The sequence below is a fragment of the Ylistrum balloti genome, unplaced genomic scaffold (assembly GCF_031769215.1).
Source record: "Ylistrum balloti isolate Yb309-2 unplaced genomic scaffold, AGI_CSIRO_Ybal_v1 Utg370122, whole genome shotgun sequence".
Classification (NCBI taxonomy): Eukaryota; Metazoa; Mollusca; class Bivalvia; order Pectinida; family Pectinidae; genus Ylistrum; species Ylistrum balloti.
The window spans coordinates 751,538-768,636 of record NW_026782138.1 but is presented as its reverse complement, the minus strand read 5'-3'; the positions used below and the strand labels follow the sequence as shown (position 1 = coordinate 768,636).

The 17,099-nt window shown below is 34.8% G+C and overlaps 2 protein-coding genes across 2 annotated transcripts in view; one reads left to right on the top strand and one right to left on the bottom strand.

The window, feature by feature from the left end:
• Window positions 1-490, bottom strand: part of LOC132550386 (small subunit processome component 20 homolog) — a 38,666-nt gene extending 38,176 nt beyond the window's left edge. The window contains exon 1 of the mRNA XM_060214447.1: window positions 449-490. Coding sequence (XP_060070430.1) covers window positions 449-490 — 42 coding nt within the window. The remainder of the gene's footprint in view (window positions 1-448) is intronic.
• Window positions 491-627: 137 nt separating this feature from the next.
• LOC132550387 (AP-4 complex subunit beta-1-like) lies at window positions 628-5,414 on the top strand. The gene is made up of 3 exons (XM_060214448.1): window positions 628-709; window positions 1,936-2,106; window positions 2,653-5,414. The coding sequence occupies exons 2-3, from the start codon at window positions 2,005-2,007 to the stop codon at window positions 4,162-4,164; spliced, it is 1,614 nt and encodes a 537-aa protein (XP_060070431.1). The 5' UTR covers window positions 628-709; window positions 1,936-2,004; the 3' UTR covers window positions 4,165-5,414.
• The last annotated feature ends 11,685 nt before the right edge of the window (window positions 5,415-17,099 follow it).

Sequence of the window (17,099 nt, the reverse complement as noted above, 5' to 3'; positions counted from 1 at the left end):
TGACATTACTTACTTGGATTGACCAAGGTTTACATGGCGTGAGTCATTGATGAAGCAGAAGACATTTACTCTTCTGGAATATCTGGTCTTATAGTCATTGTATTTTACATGAGTCTCACTGTAAATCTTTCCTCTGTTCATATGTTGCCCTAGTTTTATTCAATCTAAGTTTGAATTATGATTAAGTTGCCATGTTGGTATTTTCTTTTTTAATGCAATTTCCGTGAATGGGTTCTACGTTTGTGTTACAACTCCATACCATGTTTATTCAACCTGCAAACATGAAAACGTGCATTTCAAACGAGTCAATAAGTTTGGAATTGTACAGATAGTGGCACGTAGAGTAAACATAAACATATACACGTGATGGAATCTATCGATGGCAGCAGAACTTATACTGTAAAGATCATATTCACGAAAATATAATGTCTGCAATAACAAAACTTACTCTGAACGTATTTTCAGATCTGTGATAAGATGATTTTCCCATTATCGTTGATGGCCAAGTTTTTCAACAATTCACTCAATCGCATGTGGTATTATGGGCGCAGCCATCTTTAAAATATTGCAAACATCAATGCGACCCGGATCGCCACCAAATGTCAAACATTTTATTGACGTCGAAATTAACGTGGGCGAGTTGTGGTGAAGGCTGTCAAAAGAGAAAGCAATCAAATGCTGTAAAAATACACAATGTTTTATTTAATTGGTAAGATTTTAACATTTTTTGTTGAAACAAATAACATATTTTTTTTAATGTAATGTATTGCTAAAGACGGTCATACTCGGTGCATTCACAGGCACGTCTTCATCCATGTTTGACACCTTCAGTGGGCTTCACTAGATCTCATTCACAAATATTTGTCATGAAGTATTATAAATGGCCTATTTCAACTAGGTTGTAAAGAAATGCCATGTGATTATCGAACACATTTGCATGACGGAAGTATGGAACGAGATTGATTAACTGCAACACTATTTATCACCATATACAGTTTGAAATGCATCACAACAGAATTATAGTGCAGACTGTTGAAGAAAGACGAAGTATCCTACACGAGTATTGCAACGATCTAGGGTTGTCACAAAATCTGGTGACAGCTAATGTGAGAGTGTTAGGGGTAAAATAGGTGAAATGGTAATACTAAGTATTTGTTCAAATATTACAATTCATTATACACACTTGGTCATTTTACATATGACATGCCATACATTGGATGTCAAATCCTAAAATTCTGGAGTCTTTATTGCTCCATTCCAATGAAGTGTTCCTTACTGCTTATAAGGACAGCCATGTTACTTGCTTGAAAGATATCTCAGTCATTCAAAGTTGCTTCTAGTGATTCTCTATGTTGAAAACAAACATGTATCTGTATAATTCTTCCTCACTGTCTCTTTGCTGTTCTGTGTCATTATGCTCTACCAGAAATTCAACAATGCACTGTCCATAATGTTGACAGACATGTAGTCAAATGAGTTAAGATTAGTTAAATACTAGCTGAGGAGATTTCTTAACAAGATCAAAATGATGACAAAACAAACAAAATGGAAATCTCATATGTAATATCCAATAAGCCTAATGAGTTTGAAAAAGAGCTATTCAAAATAGAGAAAGAAGATAAGCTGACAAGATAAAGATGATAGAAAAACAAGAGGCAGTGTCTCCTTAAAAAATCAGTCATATAACCCCCTCAGTTTCATGTCGCAGAGCTTAAATGCAAAATTTAAAAGAGATAGGTTGTAAACTACAGGAGTAGATCTCTGAACAAATGAAAGTTTATGATGGACCATACCATGGCATTATTTATCATGTCAGTTGTTTTGAATTGCATATAAATGAGAGATCCGGGCAGAGATGGTAAATAGTAGATAAGTAGGTAAAAGAGTCACACATGTTAATAAAGACACTAAATCTCTGTCCTTTTATCGTTGCAGAGGATGGGTGACTCCTGAATGACCTAAATAAGACCTGAATGGCATCAGTGTCCAACTTCTGACTGACAGATGGAAAGTGTCCATGTGGTGGACCTGACGTCTCTGAGATCCAGCCTATCCACACTCTCACTACAAAGTGATGTCCAGACCTGCAGGGCAGTTTTAGCCAAGGTCAGTACTTCTTAGTCTTAAATCAACATGGTCTGTAAATTGAAAAAGCACAACTTAATCATATTTTCATGGTGAAATATGCTTTAAGGCAATGCAATCTTATAAAGCTATCGCAATTATAACCCTGATAATAAAATGAAAACAAAACATTCACTTATAGAGATGAAAGAACTGTATCTGACAACATGCCCTGAGATTTGAATTTCAAATTTCTGAGACCATAAATTTATCAGCATTCATCTTTATAGTGCTTGAAGATTATTTATCTCACCTTCTTTTGTTTTAGATTGTTAAATGCAATACATTAGATAAACTATAAAAAGCGTGAGGTTTCATGGTGGCAGATTAATATCATACTGTTTTAGATGTTTTTATTGCATGTTTTTTTTTAATGTGTTACGATGTATGAATGATATTCAGATTGAATATTGTAAAATTCATAATCTTACTACAGTAGGTACCATAACATTCAATCTTGGTCTCTATTACAATTACACTGTTCAAAATTATCATTCTGCAGATAAAAATAATGGTTACATCTTTCAGGTTCTTGCTGCAAAAACAAATGGCATGGATTTGACGGACATGGTTCCAAAGATTTTGAAGCTTTTAGCTCACCCTGACCTCATTGCAAAGAAGATTGTGTATTCAATTTTAACAGAGTATGCACACAAGCAGCCTGACATAGCCTTACTTGCAATTAACACACTAACACAGGAATGCTCCAACGGCAATCCAATGGTCCGTGGCTTGGCCTTGAAAACAGTTTGTTCCCTCAATCATGAAAACTTTTTCGAATTTGGTCAGAGTGCTGTTAATTCAGCCCTGACAGACAGTAGTGCATATGTGCGGCGGGTTGCAGTAAACTGTTGTGGAAAGCTTCACGACAGGTCTCCAAATATTTGTCAGGAGAGTGGACTGACAGACAAACTCTACCACATCATCAGGGATCCAGATCCTATTGTAGCTGTTAATGCCATCATGACCTTGGAAGAGATTTTGAAGGAGGAAGGAGGTTTGGTAGTCAATAAAAACATTGCACATTATCTGCTGAATAAGCTTGACAGTCTGACTCCGTGGGGACAGATGTACACAATGAACATCTTGGTCAAATACAAACCAAAGTCAGAAGATGAAACCTTTGATATCATGAATATGTTGGATAAATACTTGTCCCATAATAGTTGTAGTGTGTCTCTAGCTTGTTTGAAATTGTTCACTCACCTTGTCGAGGATCTTCCTCACTTAAAAGATGAAGTGATACAAAGAAGTTTAACAGGAATTTGCTCGGTTTTAACATCAGGGAATCATGAACTTGTATATTGTGTCATTGAAATACTTGAACATTTTTTGGAGAAAGCAGGTAGTGTCATTTCCGCTCAATATAAAAACCTATTTTGTAAATACAAAGAGCCTAGCTATCTCAAACAGAAGAAAATAAGCTTGTTACCTTTACTCGTTACTGAGGAAAATGGTAGTGAAATCCTAGATGAACTCTGTCTGTATACTACTGATTCATCTAAGACTGTTTCACTGAGTGCAATCACTGCCATGGGAAAAGTGATCATGGTCCAACCCTCCACTGTCAAGCATTGTTTTACCAAATTCAAGCATCTGATTGAGACGGATGTGGGGTATATTCTATCAAACACACTTCAAGTCTTACAACGCATAGACATGCGCAATATGGAGGCATTCACTGACCTCCTTAACTTGATCACCACCAAAATCAACTTTCTTCAGGATGATGCTGGCAGATGTGCCTTCCTGGCAATACTCGGTTGCTATGGCGACAAAATAAGGGATAGTCCATATATCCTGGAGGATTTTTTGGAAATGTTTGGTGACGATAATGTTATGAGTCCTCTTGTACAGCTACATGTGCTGACTACCACTGTACAGATGTTTTTCCACCACCCTGGCATCTGTCAGGGAATGCTCGGTGAGGTCCTGGAGACTGGTGTCACATCCTCAGACAAAGCTGTGTATGACCAGGCCATATTTTATTATACACTGATGGCCACAGATCCTAATGCTGCTAAAGAAATCCTGATCTGACTTTTAATGAAAACTGAGATACATAATAACAACATAAACAGTACCACTGTAAATGTATGATATTTTTTCTGTATGACAATTTCAGCAAATCAAATTTGAATGTGACATCGTCATATTAGAAATGTAGTGAAACCACATCTATAACAAATGTGATTATAAGACTATCACCATAAATGACTCTGATGGTGATAACTGCTTTAAATCAGTTCGTATATGCCGGTAATTGATGATCTGGTATAAATTGACATATGCCGCAAGAAATTCTAAAATGAAATCATGTGTAGTGTGCAAAATAAAAGTTGTCACAATTACAGCTCTGTTGTAATCTGCCGCAAGTTGATGACAATTAGTAGTTACCATAATATATTTATTATAATTGTATTTAGTGATCTATTAATGCCACAATGTTATTCTAATGTTGCTTCCATCAGACATGTACAAAATGTTTAGGCAGGGATTTTAATGGCAACAGTAGTCAAGAGGTCTGTAGAAGTCAATAACCTCATACTCCATACCATTATGTTTATTTGATTATTTGATTTCAAAGGTACAATGATACCTAACTTGCTACCTCCTGTCTACTGGTAAAACTTGTATCACAGCAAATGCCTTGAAAATGTCTGATTCCAATGTTACAAAGGAATAGGGCAATATCAGTTACACGGACAGACTAAAGCTGCTTGTACTTGTTTGTAAACATTGATGTTGAATGCATCATGTACATTATTTGAGCTACAAACCTACTTTATACACCTTTAACAATTGTTAATGTTCACACCTTAAACATTTGTTAATATTACCAGTAGATTCCTCTGAAAGTATCATCTTTTCATTGATATATTACACAGATAAGTGAATGTTACCTTCTTCTATATTGACAGGTTGGTTATCACTTACCAGAATGTCATAGAGATCGTTGGTACATTTTTCTTTCTGTGTTGTTTTACAATCAAACAACATATTATCATGAACCAGTATTGTTGAATTTGTTACACTAACCATATGTTGACTGGCTGTATGTTAACCAGCCAGGTAAAGTTTCTTCCATGTGTTTTATAAGGTGAGGCAACATTCAAATTTTCAGGATTTACCATACCTCATTGTATACATTCAATATCTACATTGACAACCTAAGCTTTTACTATCACATTTAAAAAGTGAATGCTTATGACATGACAGATGATACATGACCATGGCAGCTACTTACATTATGGGCCCAAATTTAAATAGTGTGATCCTTTTCTGTCATAGGTGGCATTTAAGGAAATTTCAGTGTTTTTTTTCTGTTCTTTTTGTTCAAATTTGGAATTTGGAAATATATATAAAAAGAAACGGTTGTGTAAAGGCTATATGCTGCCCCCTCCAATTTTATCCCAAGTTCTACATCCGTTGAGGCAAAATGCTGCTTACAATTATACTTAGGGTTTCAGTTTGAGTTAAGGAGACTTGACACTTTCACACAATAAACAGCAAGATTTTCTTGAAACTTTTACATAATGATTATTTTACCCAGTGTATGTGATTTTCTGAAAACCTATACATTCCAGTGAGTTACATTTTTGGTGAAAAATGTCAAAAACTCTTCAAATTTAATTTTTTCTTTATATTTTTTCTTGTAAATTTCTTGGGAAAACATAAAGAAACTATAAATTGAAGAAAGAAATCAATATCTACTTTACAAATATTTTATTAATGAAAAAATATACAAAACAATATTTACAAAGTGGGTTATATTTACATTTATCTGACAGATTTCAGTATTTACAATGAAATCATTCACATAGCACATAGCTGTAAAAACCAAAAGTAAAAATTGAAGCAAAATATCACAGAAGTGATTTCATCCAACATTTGTAATATACATGTAGAATTGTTCCTGCGGTAGGTTGTCTCCCTTGCAATTATGTGAAACTTGTTTTGATTGGATAGTATATATACGATTATAATAAAGAAAACTTTTTGATACTTCAATAACAGTAAACTGATATGTATACATATATATTTATTGGGCATTCATAAACTGATTGCATTCAACAGAGGTGCCTGTACCACCCACCTGCTTTGAAACATAAAACCAAGAGATAACTCGTGTTGTCCCATCTAATGATATAATCTTCTTGCTTCTGTTGCCAACAATAGCTTCACTGAGTGTTTTGGATTGAAATATGTATCTTTTGCAATGAAAAGAAATAGGCTGGAATTGCACCATGGACAGCCCTGATATAAAACCTCTGCCAACACAGACTACAATTTGACATCCCTCTTTCCAGTCTGTGAATCCAGTAGGGATACTGTCATCCAATCCTGTCTCACTCTCATCACTACTGTAGTCTGGCAATATCTTTTACATCAACTGACATTGTTAGCTTGGATAACTAATGGTTATGACAGCTTCTACTTTCATTACTTATTGCTTTCAACAGACATAAATCAGCATGTCTTATCTCTTCTGGCCATCGTTGACATTGCATCCTATTTTTCATCCCCTGTATACAAAAGTTTTTTGCAAGAATTTTCACTCAACATGAAATTTACACCCCATTGCAAAATGCCTGCTTCACAAATAGAAAATTACATTACCACAATACAAGAAACATCATTTGTGTATTACATAAGGTTGAGTTTCTTTAAGGCTCTATGCTACCTTGCATTCATACCTAGGGTTTCAGGTGAAGTTAAGGTCATATGCTAACTTACAATCTTACCTTTGGGTTGTGTTGAGGCAATATACTACCTTACATCTAGGGTCTCAGTTTTAGTTAAGGATATATGCTACCTTACAATTATACCAAGGGCTTCATTTTAAGTTAAGCCTACTTGTATATGCTACCTTACAATTATACTTAGGGTTTCAATTTGAGTTTGTTCTATATGCAATTTACAATTATACCCCTGGTTTCAGTTTTGAGTTAAGGCTATATGCTACCTCATAATCATACATAGAGATTCATTCTAAAGCTTACTGTATATTGTACCTTACAATTATGACTAGGATTTGGATTTGAGTTAAGGTTGTATTCTACCCAGTATATCTGTGATTCAGGAAATTTAACATTTCTGTTTGAGCAAATGTGTATGTTGTAGATATAATTTTTGAATGTCATATTATGCCTACCAGTTTTGCTTAAGGTCAACTGCTATTCTACATACAACTGTATACATCAGTTAATGCTATGCTTATTTACATCAAGGCTTTCTGTTTGATATTTTGTCATTTGTTTTTCTGTTTGAAATAAAGCAACATTCTATCTTACACATCAACTCTAGGATTTTTCTGAGTGTGGTCAAAACATGTCTTATTGTCCTTTTAAATACATGGTATGAAACAACTTTGAATTGAGCAAGTCCAGATTTGTTTCTTACTGAGATCAGTGAACTGAGTTGCATGTTTTCAGTCTACAAGTGTTTAAAAATTCATGTCTCAGTAATGGACTAAATAGTTGTATAATCCACCCATGGGGAGCCCCATGTTAAACTTAATTAGATCTAGTAATGATGTACTTAACTGGAAGTAAAACATTGTGTCCTAATAAACATTGTTATGCCATTTGTTGTGGTATTTTCTTCATTAACAAATAAAGGATTAAACTCACCTTCACCTTCGCACTTTTCATATCTGTTTCATTGTTTGTCACTATAGATAGGTCCAAATATACCTACTGTCACTAATTCTCAGGTCCCTATGGTCACTATATATAGGTCAAAGATAATGCTATTGTCACTATTTCTCAGGTCCCTGTGGTCATATATATAGTCATACCTACTGTCACTTTCTGTCCCTGTGGTCAATATATAGCAAATATACCTACTGTCACATCAATTTTCAGGTTTTGGTCTATATATAGGTCCAAAGATACCTATTGTCACTAATTCTCAGGTATGTCTTTTTATATATAGAAATATACTTTGAATTTTCAGGTCCTGTGGTCACTATATATAGGTCCAAAGAACTAGTGTCATAATTTCAGTCCCTGTGGTCACTATAGTGTTTAAAAATTCATGTCTCAGTAATGGACTATATATAGTTGTATAATCCACCTATGGGGAGCCCCATGTTAAACTATATATAGATCTAAATATACCTACTTAACTGGAAGTAAAACATTGTGTCCTAATAAACATTGTTATGCCATTTGTTGTGGTATTTTCTTCATTAACAAATAAAGGATTAAACTCACCTTCACCTTCACACTTTTCATATGTTTCATTGTTTGTCACTATAGATAGGTCCAAATATACCTACTGTCACTAATTCTCAGGTCTCTGTGACCACTATATATAGGTCCAAATATACCTACTGTCACTAATTCTCAGGTCCCTATGGTCACTATATATAGGTCCAAAGATAACTATTGTCACTACTTCTCAGGTCCCTGTGGTCACTATATATAGGTCCAAAGATACCTACTGTCACTAATTTTCAGGTCCCTGTGGTCACTATATAAAGGTCCAAAGATACCTACTGTCACTAATTCTCAGGTCCCCGTGGTCACTATATATAGGTCCAAAGATAACTATTGTCACTAATTCTCAGGTCCCTGTGACCACTATGTATAGGTCCAAATATACCTACTGTCACTAATTCTCAGGTCCCTGTGGTCACTATATATAGGTCCAAATATACCTACTGTCACTAATTCTCAGGTCCCTGTGGTCACTATATATAGGTCCAAATATACCTACTGTCGCTAATTCTCAGGTCCCTGTGACCACTATATATAGATCCAAATATACCTACTGTCCCTAATACTCAGGTCCCTGTGGTCACTATATATAGGTCCAAAGATACCTACTGTCACTAATTCTCAGGTTCCCTGTGACCACTATGTATAGGTCCAAGTATACCTACTGTCACTAATTCTCAGGTCCCTTTGGTCACTATATATAGGTCCAAATATACCTACTGTCACTAATTCTCAGGTCCCTATGGTCACTATATATAAGTCCAAAGATACCTACTGTCAATAATTCTCAGGTCCCTATGGTCACTATATATAGGTCCAAATATACCTACTGTCACTAATTCTCAGGTCCCTGTGGTCACTATATATAGGTCCAAATATACCTACTGTCACTAATTCTCAGGTCCCTATGGTCACTATGTATAGGTCCAAAGATACCTACTGTCACTAATTCTCAGGTCCCTATGGTCACTATATATAGGTCCAAATATACCTATTGTCACTAATTCTCAGGTCCCTGTGGTCACTATATATAGGTCCAAATATACCTATTGTCACTAATTCTCAGGTCCCCGTGGTCACCATATATAGGTCCAAAGATACCTACTGTCGCTAATTCTTAGGTCCCCGTGGTCACTATATATAGGTCCAAAGATACCTACTGTCACTAATTCTCAGGTCCCTATGGTCACTATATATAGGTCCAAATATACCTATTGTCACTAATTCTCAGGTCCCTGTGGTCACTATATATAGGTCCAAATATACCTACTGTCACTAATTCTCAGGTCCCTGTGGTCATTATATATCTATTGGTTCAAAGACCTATAGATATAATGTAATACAAGTACATTACAATTATGGCAGATTTGCTGTTAAAAGTTAACATAGAAATATGAGTTCTACATGGTAAATCAGGTTTACCATAGGTACTGGTCATAGTATGGAAGGCTTTCTGGCAAAACAGAAGAAGTCGAAAATCATTCCCAATAAGGAGTATGAGTTAACCATACTGACAACGTTTACCTGGATATAGTACAGCAAATCGTTGACACTGACATCTTTTTTAATGCACGACTTTTGCAATCATTACTAAGCAATTTTCACACGATATCAAATATCGATATTATCCCATCAATAATTGTCAGATGAAAATGGAGTGTGTGTTTATTTAGACCGGGATTATACACGCCCAGACAGCCCATGTTAAATCGTTGTTATGGTGTTATATAATTAAATTTAGTGTCTTTTCTGTTTACAAAAGTCTCGTCGTTTAGCCTTTTTACCCCCACAGCTTTAAAGAAATTACATATATGTATATAGCCCGTTGACAGGAGGTTTACGTTTGCATATTAAATGCCTCACCTACCTGGGAAGTCCCGGCTTAAGTTACTTGTAATGTACATTGCATCAGAAGGGATTTGCAGAGAGAAGTCATGAACCCAGTGGTTCAGAATATGTCGTACTCCTTTGAAAAGAAGATTTCACATTTAAATAAAAGGACCGTCCAGCTCTTTGAAAATAGAAAATAATTAATGTGAACATTACAAAACTTAGGACAACTTATTAACAAAGAAAAAAAACGTGATATTACAATTTTAGTTGAATTACTCCTGGTTTCTTTATAAAGTATAGATTATTTGCTTATGTCTTACATTGACAACGTGTTTTGCCTTAAGTCACGAAGTTACCCAATCGATAAAAACCTATAAATTCAATATTTTGTTTCTAGAATAAAGATTATACGGACGTACTCTGGTGATAAAATAACTTGTATATCTGTATTTTGGCATGGGAACGATTCTTGGTTTCATTTGACGACATCAAACGTTCTGAGCTTCATTGTCTGTATTGCGTATACAACCTCTATATTACTTCAATTGTCATGGTGATTCGCATTGAGTACCAGCATCTATTAACATGTTAAATTATTTACATTGTATTTAAAACTGTAATGCAATATATGTAATTAAACGGACACGCGCAAGTACATGCCCACACTTTCTGTCACATTATGAATTTCAAATGACGAGGAAATAGGGCAGAGTTTTAAACCAATTAGGCTTATACAATCAATGTCATGATGTAGCATTTTCGTAAACGTGTGTAAAATGTCATAAAACGCTGTATTGTTATCAAAACATGGAGGCGAATCGTTCCGATATCTACGTACAAGTCTTCTCAGTTTTCACCTATCTACAATCTGATGTACTTCACATCAAAAATGATATTTTCTAAGGTTGTGTGATTGTCTAGGATATAGACATGACAGCACTGACATTCTAATTTTAGAACAAACAGAATCGTCCAGCATAAACGATCTTTTTTTTAAACTATATAGAAAGAGAGAAAACTCAGGCGGTTTAATACAATAGACATGGTCAATCTATCTCCGTCTGTCTATCTGTCTATTTGTCCACTACATATGCCTTTCTTTGAAAATATATTCCTTTATTTTGAATGAGGTGTATGGTAGTAGACAGAATAAATAAAGACGTCGTCCTTACAGAAAAGATTTTTTTCATAACAGATTTTCAAGTTTGGCGAAAAACTTTTTCAAACCCTTCAAAATCCACAGACTGTCGTCCTAATATTGCAGTACTAGTTATAGTGGTAAGACGATAAAAACAACTATATACGAGCCAGTGGGGAAACATTTATATCGGTTCATGTGAAGTTTATTTATGAATCCAATAACAACGGCGAAGGTCCGCATGTTTATCAGCAAGTATGCAATGACTAAAGACGACCGTATTGGAATATCGCATACCACTGAAATGTTGATATCTACCACGAAAACTTACCTCAAAATTCTTCGTCGACGAGAGCATTGAACAGAAAGAAAGAATGATATGAGCATTGCTATGAAATAGACATTGTAGTGAATGCTTGGGAAATCTTACTGCTTGGTTGACAGGTTTTCTGTCTCTGACTCCTTTCGTTCGACGAACGCCAGTGTTCTGGCGACGTGACCAAATATAACTGGTATATGTGTGTTTATCGAATTAAGAAAAACATCATTAGATTTTAGGATCAACAACATTGCTTTCCCTATAATTTTACAGGGGACATTTTTTGTTATTGTTTGCATCAAAATGTGACCATGTGGCAAAGTAATCGTGGTCTCCCTCACTCTGATACACTTCTCTCTAGTCTGACCTTTACATATTATGAATTTGACCCTTGCATGTGACCCATGCATTCTTATACTTTTTAGTCTTTTGACAAATAGTAAATCTTGTGTACTAAAAAAGACTAGGCATAGAAAATGTTATTTCTCTACAGATTAGCCGTAAGATACAAAGAGTTCATGGTCATTGAGTCAATGCTACATTAAACAAACACCAGTTTACATCGCCCAAATCGCAAACAACATGTTGTTTGTAACGATCAAATCCCCGGAGTAAATATAGGATTATCACAGCAGTTAGGTATACATCGGGTTAATGCAAGTGTAGTTTATATATATCAGAGACGATATACGTCTCTGTATATATACAGGTTTGTGCTATTGTCATACAGTACAGTAACCATTGTACATTGTAGACTGTTGTTGTACATAAAAACACGGGGTTATATCCGCTTTCCCAGTTCTGAAGTAACAAATTTTACCAAGACTTTTATGGATGAAGTTACGTTTTACAGTCATTTTCTAAATATATTAATATTTATTAATAGAGCGTCTTCATACATAGCTAGAGAACTATTACAGTGACTGTTCTAGTCTACGTAGCTACACAAACACCCACTGCTAGTATGGAAACTAATCCGCCATCGTGGTTCAACCTAACTTCGAGACCATTAGGTTACCGTCCATGAACACTTTATGAAACCCGTACATTATATTGGGTGTTAGCTCATGTATGGTGACATTTATTATCTAATCATGTTTTGTACGATTCGACGAATATTGATAATAAAAGGCATTGCGTCCATAGTTTATCCAAAATAAAGCTGACCCGCATTTCACAGTAAGGTCGTGTTGATGTTTAATCCATTTAACTTAGGTAACGAATTGTTGTGCTGTGTATTAACCTTTACGCTGTAGACAAGGTGGCGGATTAATCTCTTAAAACTTTTAACCGTGTGAAAGTAGGGGCAGATAACTCACCTGTTTACACTGTTATTTCTACATTCAGTGACTTAACCCTATACCCTAACGAAGTGTGATGTAATACGAAAGGCATGAACGTTTGACTCCTATCAAGTCAGCTAGCTAAGAATGTTTTATAACAGAACTTATTAATGTGGACTGATACGGATATCGTCATATCTTACGCTAATAATATTATTTAACAAAGGTCATGTAAAGTAAATTACAAGCTTTCTTAAAGAGTGGCAAATGTTACAAAATTGGAATCTGGAAACAAAACCTTTCGATGTGTGTTGTGTTACAGATGATGATGATGATGATGATGATTTTATAGTAGTGTTTTGTTTTATGTTTTCTTTTACATTTACATTTTTAGTTGAGAAATTGATAATGCAGAAAAGATGATGATGATGATGATGATGATGATGATGATGATGATGATTTTATAGAAGTGTTTTGTTTTGTGTCTTGTTTTTTTTCCAATGTTACATTTACATTTTTAATGGAGATATTGATAAATATCATAACTATTGTCTAATGTGCCGCTTTGACCGTATAGACACTGGATATTTAGTTCAGTTTTGTTTTAATATGGTTAAACAGAGTAGTACAGAGATACACATGGTCTTTGTCTTTGGTTTTTTCTGTTGAGAAGAGACTTGTTTTTTTCGGATACTCTAGTTTGTGTACTGAGTGGAGACTCGTTTTGTCAGACACTTTGGTCTGTGTGTATGAGTGAAGACTCATTATTACTCAAGGTTACTCTGGTTTGTGTGTTGAGTGAAGACTCGTTATTACTCAAGGATACTATGGTATGTGTGTTGAGTGAAGACTCGTTATTACTCAAGGTTACTATGGTCTGTGTGTTGAGTGAAGACTCATTATTACTCAAGGTTACTCTGGTTTGTGTGTTGAGTGAAGACTCATTATTACTCAAGGTTACTCTGGTTTGTGTGTTGAGTGAAGACTCGTTATTACTCAAGGTTACTATGGTCTGTGTGTTGAGTGAAGACTCGTTATTACCCAAGGTTACTATGGTCTGTGTGTTGAGTGAAGACTCGTTATTACTCAAGGTTACTATGGTTTGTGTGTTGAGTGAAGACTCATTATTACTCAAGATTTCTATAGTTTGTATGTTGTGAAGAGGTTATTTAGTTCCGACAGGTCAGTTAAGTTTTAAGCGGAGTGCACTTTATTTTTAGGTATTATATAATGTGTTTACAAAATTTGAATAGAACAAATGAGTAGGTTGTATTATAGAAACACAATCAGTGTACAGTCGGTGTTATTTCGTCATTCATCAGCAACACAACAGTCATAGGCATATATATCATAATTCTCGAGCTGGTGTGAATTTGGTTCGAAAAAATGTTTGATACATTTCGGAAATTATTTGCGGGGAAAGCGTTTGATATGCCTGTCTGGTAATCAGTCACTTCATATGAGCTTCGTCTACTTGTACATATAAATTCTTAAAGGGAATTGAGAGAAAGAAAGGTTACTTTGTATATATTATACTAAACACACTGCCCCTCCTCCATTTTAAGATTTATTGTATTATACGAAATGATCTAGCAGATATAGGCTCTAGCATGGTATTGAACACCAGGCCACAGTTACTTACAGCTGATTAGTGGTTTGTGAAAAATTTTAATTGATGCCAAAGAAAAAAAAACAACAAGATTTTCAAAGCAGAATCGACACTCAAAATTTCTATCTAACCTGTCCACAAACCTACAGCTTTGAAAAGATGAAAAATGTCCCCAATTTTCACTACCACTACTTAACATATCTACAAGAGCTTCTAGGGAGAATTAAGCGTTTCCTTAATTCCTATGTGTACGTTCACGTATACTGAATAATGTATTAAAACTTCACAAACATGTATACAGAATCGTTATCCATTACATTTCATGTTTATAGTTTTTGGGCATAAACGTATGAATTTTGAACAGACAATAGATATCAAAGGTATACACAACTGGACCTGTAACAATGAATTTAATTGGGTGACGCAATTAACGTATAACAAGACAATGGCGGTCTGTGAAGAGCGGAATATTTTCGATTTACACCGAACAAACAGTGATGGCCATATCTGTTCAAGCCGTAACGTGTTTAAATTGACGAGACCCAAAATCAAATATTTAAAGAGGATATTTATTTAATAATTAAAATAAACCCCGATCAAGTGGCTTAATCACTAGGCTTTACTCGTATACGGTAAACAGTACTTCATTGTTACAAGCTTACAGTAAAAACACCAATACACGCTAACAGTGAACCTTACAGATTACAGACAATACACATCGGACTGCATTGTACCAGGGATTTCCAACGAGACGGGACACAGTACTGCAGGACCGACCATCATCACTATTTATATTGTCTAAACGTTTCGTGTTGGAAAATGTAAAAAGCTACGTATCTAATTGGACGTGGCTTAATTATTCTAAAGGTAAGTATTTTCATTTATTTTGTTTACTTATTTATTTTGATTCAACACAGCCTCGTAATCGCCACAGGTACAATTCCCTTCATTGTGAATTGAAAAACAATTTTTTTCATATTTTTTTAAACTATAAATTAGTTTTGAGGTAAAATCCTGTGAAATGTTCATAATTTCCGGACATTTTATTTGTTTGACCGATTTCTTAAATGTTTACTGGAACGAGTTACTACTTAGAAGCAATATGATATGGCTTATACTACAAAGCTACGCAGACTAGAATACATTATTTGAGTTTAATTGTATCGATGTATAGCAGGACACATTAGTCAGGATAAATCCATAAATCAAAATAGATTAACCCCATTTTCTACCTCAATTATTGTTTATGTTCCGAAATCGTACAACAAAAAAAGTCACAAATAGAAAGAGAGGACATCTAACTTTACTCTGTAAAGCCATAGGGAGACGTAAATACTTTCATCCAAACTTCGGAGACACGTGAGTTTTTTTCTAAAGTCGGGTGATATATAGCTTGTTGTTATAATCTTCTTTCCAGGAGAGCTCTATAAAATGAAATGTAAAATATTATTGTTGGTAGTTCTCTCAACTGAATGGATTGCTGCAGGGTCGTTAAGCAAACGTTTAACAAAGTAATATTTATTTACGTTGAAAAAGTTTCTTTAAAAATGTTGCTACGTAGAAGGGAGGCAACTCTAACAAAAATCGCACATTAAAGAACATCTTAGCCTCTAAAATAAAACTTGTTAGTACTTTATCTAAGCTCTGTCCATTAACATCCCTTGCTTTTGGTGAAAAACCATATACCATTGTTCGGGAAGAAATTAATTACACGTATCTTAATGCTGACCGTAAATCGACACCAATCCGATGAGAAGTTCTAAATCGTCTTTTGATAATGCTTATGATAGTCTATTTCGTATTTACACAGTAGTTATCTTAAATCCCGAGATAGAAGATAAATATGTTACAGGACACGTGCTAGGTCTGGGACCTGCTCATGACCAGTGAGTGAACAGATCTTGAGATAACATCAAAACTCGTGAACAATTTACACTCGTCCTTGTAGAAATATTGGAAAATTAGCATGGATTAAACCAAGATCACTTCCAAGTACCTGTATACTGTATAAAACGGTAGGATGTTTACCTAGGTCTTAACTTTATTTATATTAGGTTATACACGTGATTTACTCACGTGACTGGCCATCAACTATCAATCAGTTAACCATGCAACATTTATATAACCTTTGAATGTAGTCGATAATTAGTTAAACAGTCTCCACATTTATAACCTAGTTTGAATGTAGTCGATAATTAGTTTTACAGTCTCCACATTTATAACCTAGTTTGAATGTAGTCGATAATCAGTTAAACAGCCTCCACAAGTATAAGCTAGTTTGAATGTAGTCGATAATTAATTTAACAGCCTCCACATGTATAACCTAGTTTGAATGTAGTCGATAATTAATTCAACAGCCTCCACATGTATAACCTAGTTTGAATGTAGTCGATAATTAATTTAACAGCCTTCACATGTATAACCTAGTTTGAATGTAGTCGATAATTAATTTAACAGCCTCCACATGTATAACCTAGTTTGAATGTAGTCGATAATTAATTTAACAGCCTTCACATGTATAACCTAGTTTGAATGTAGTCGATAATTAGTTAATGTACAGAAACTCCAC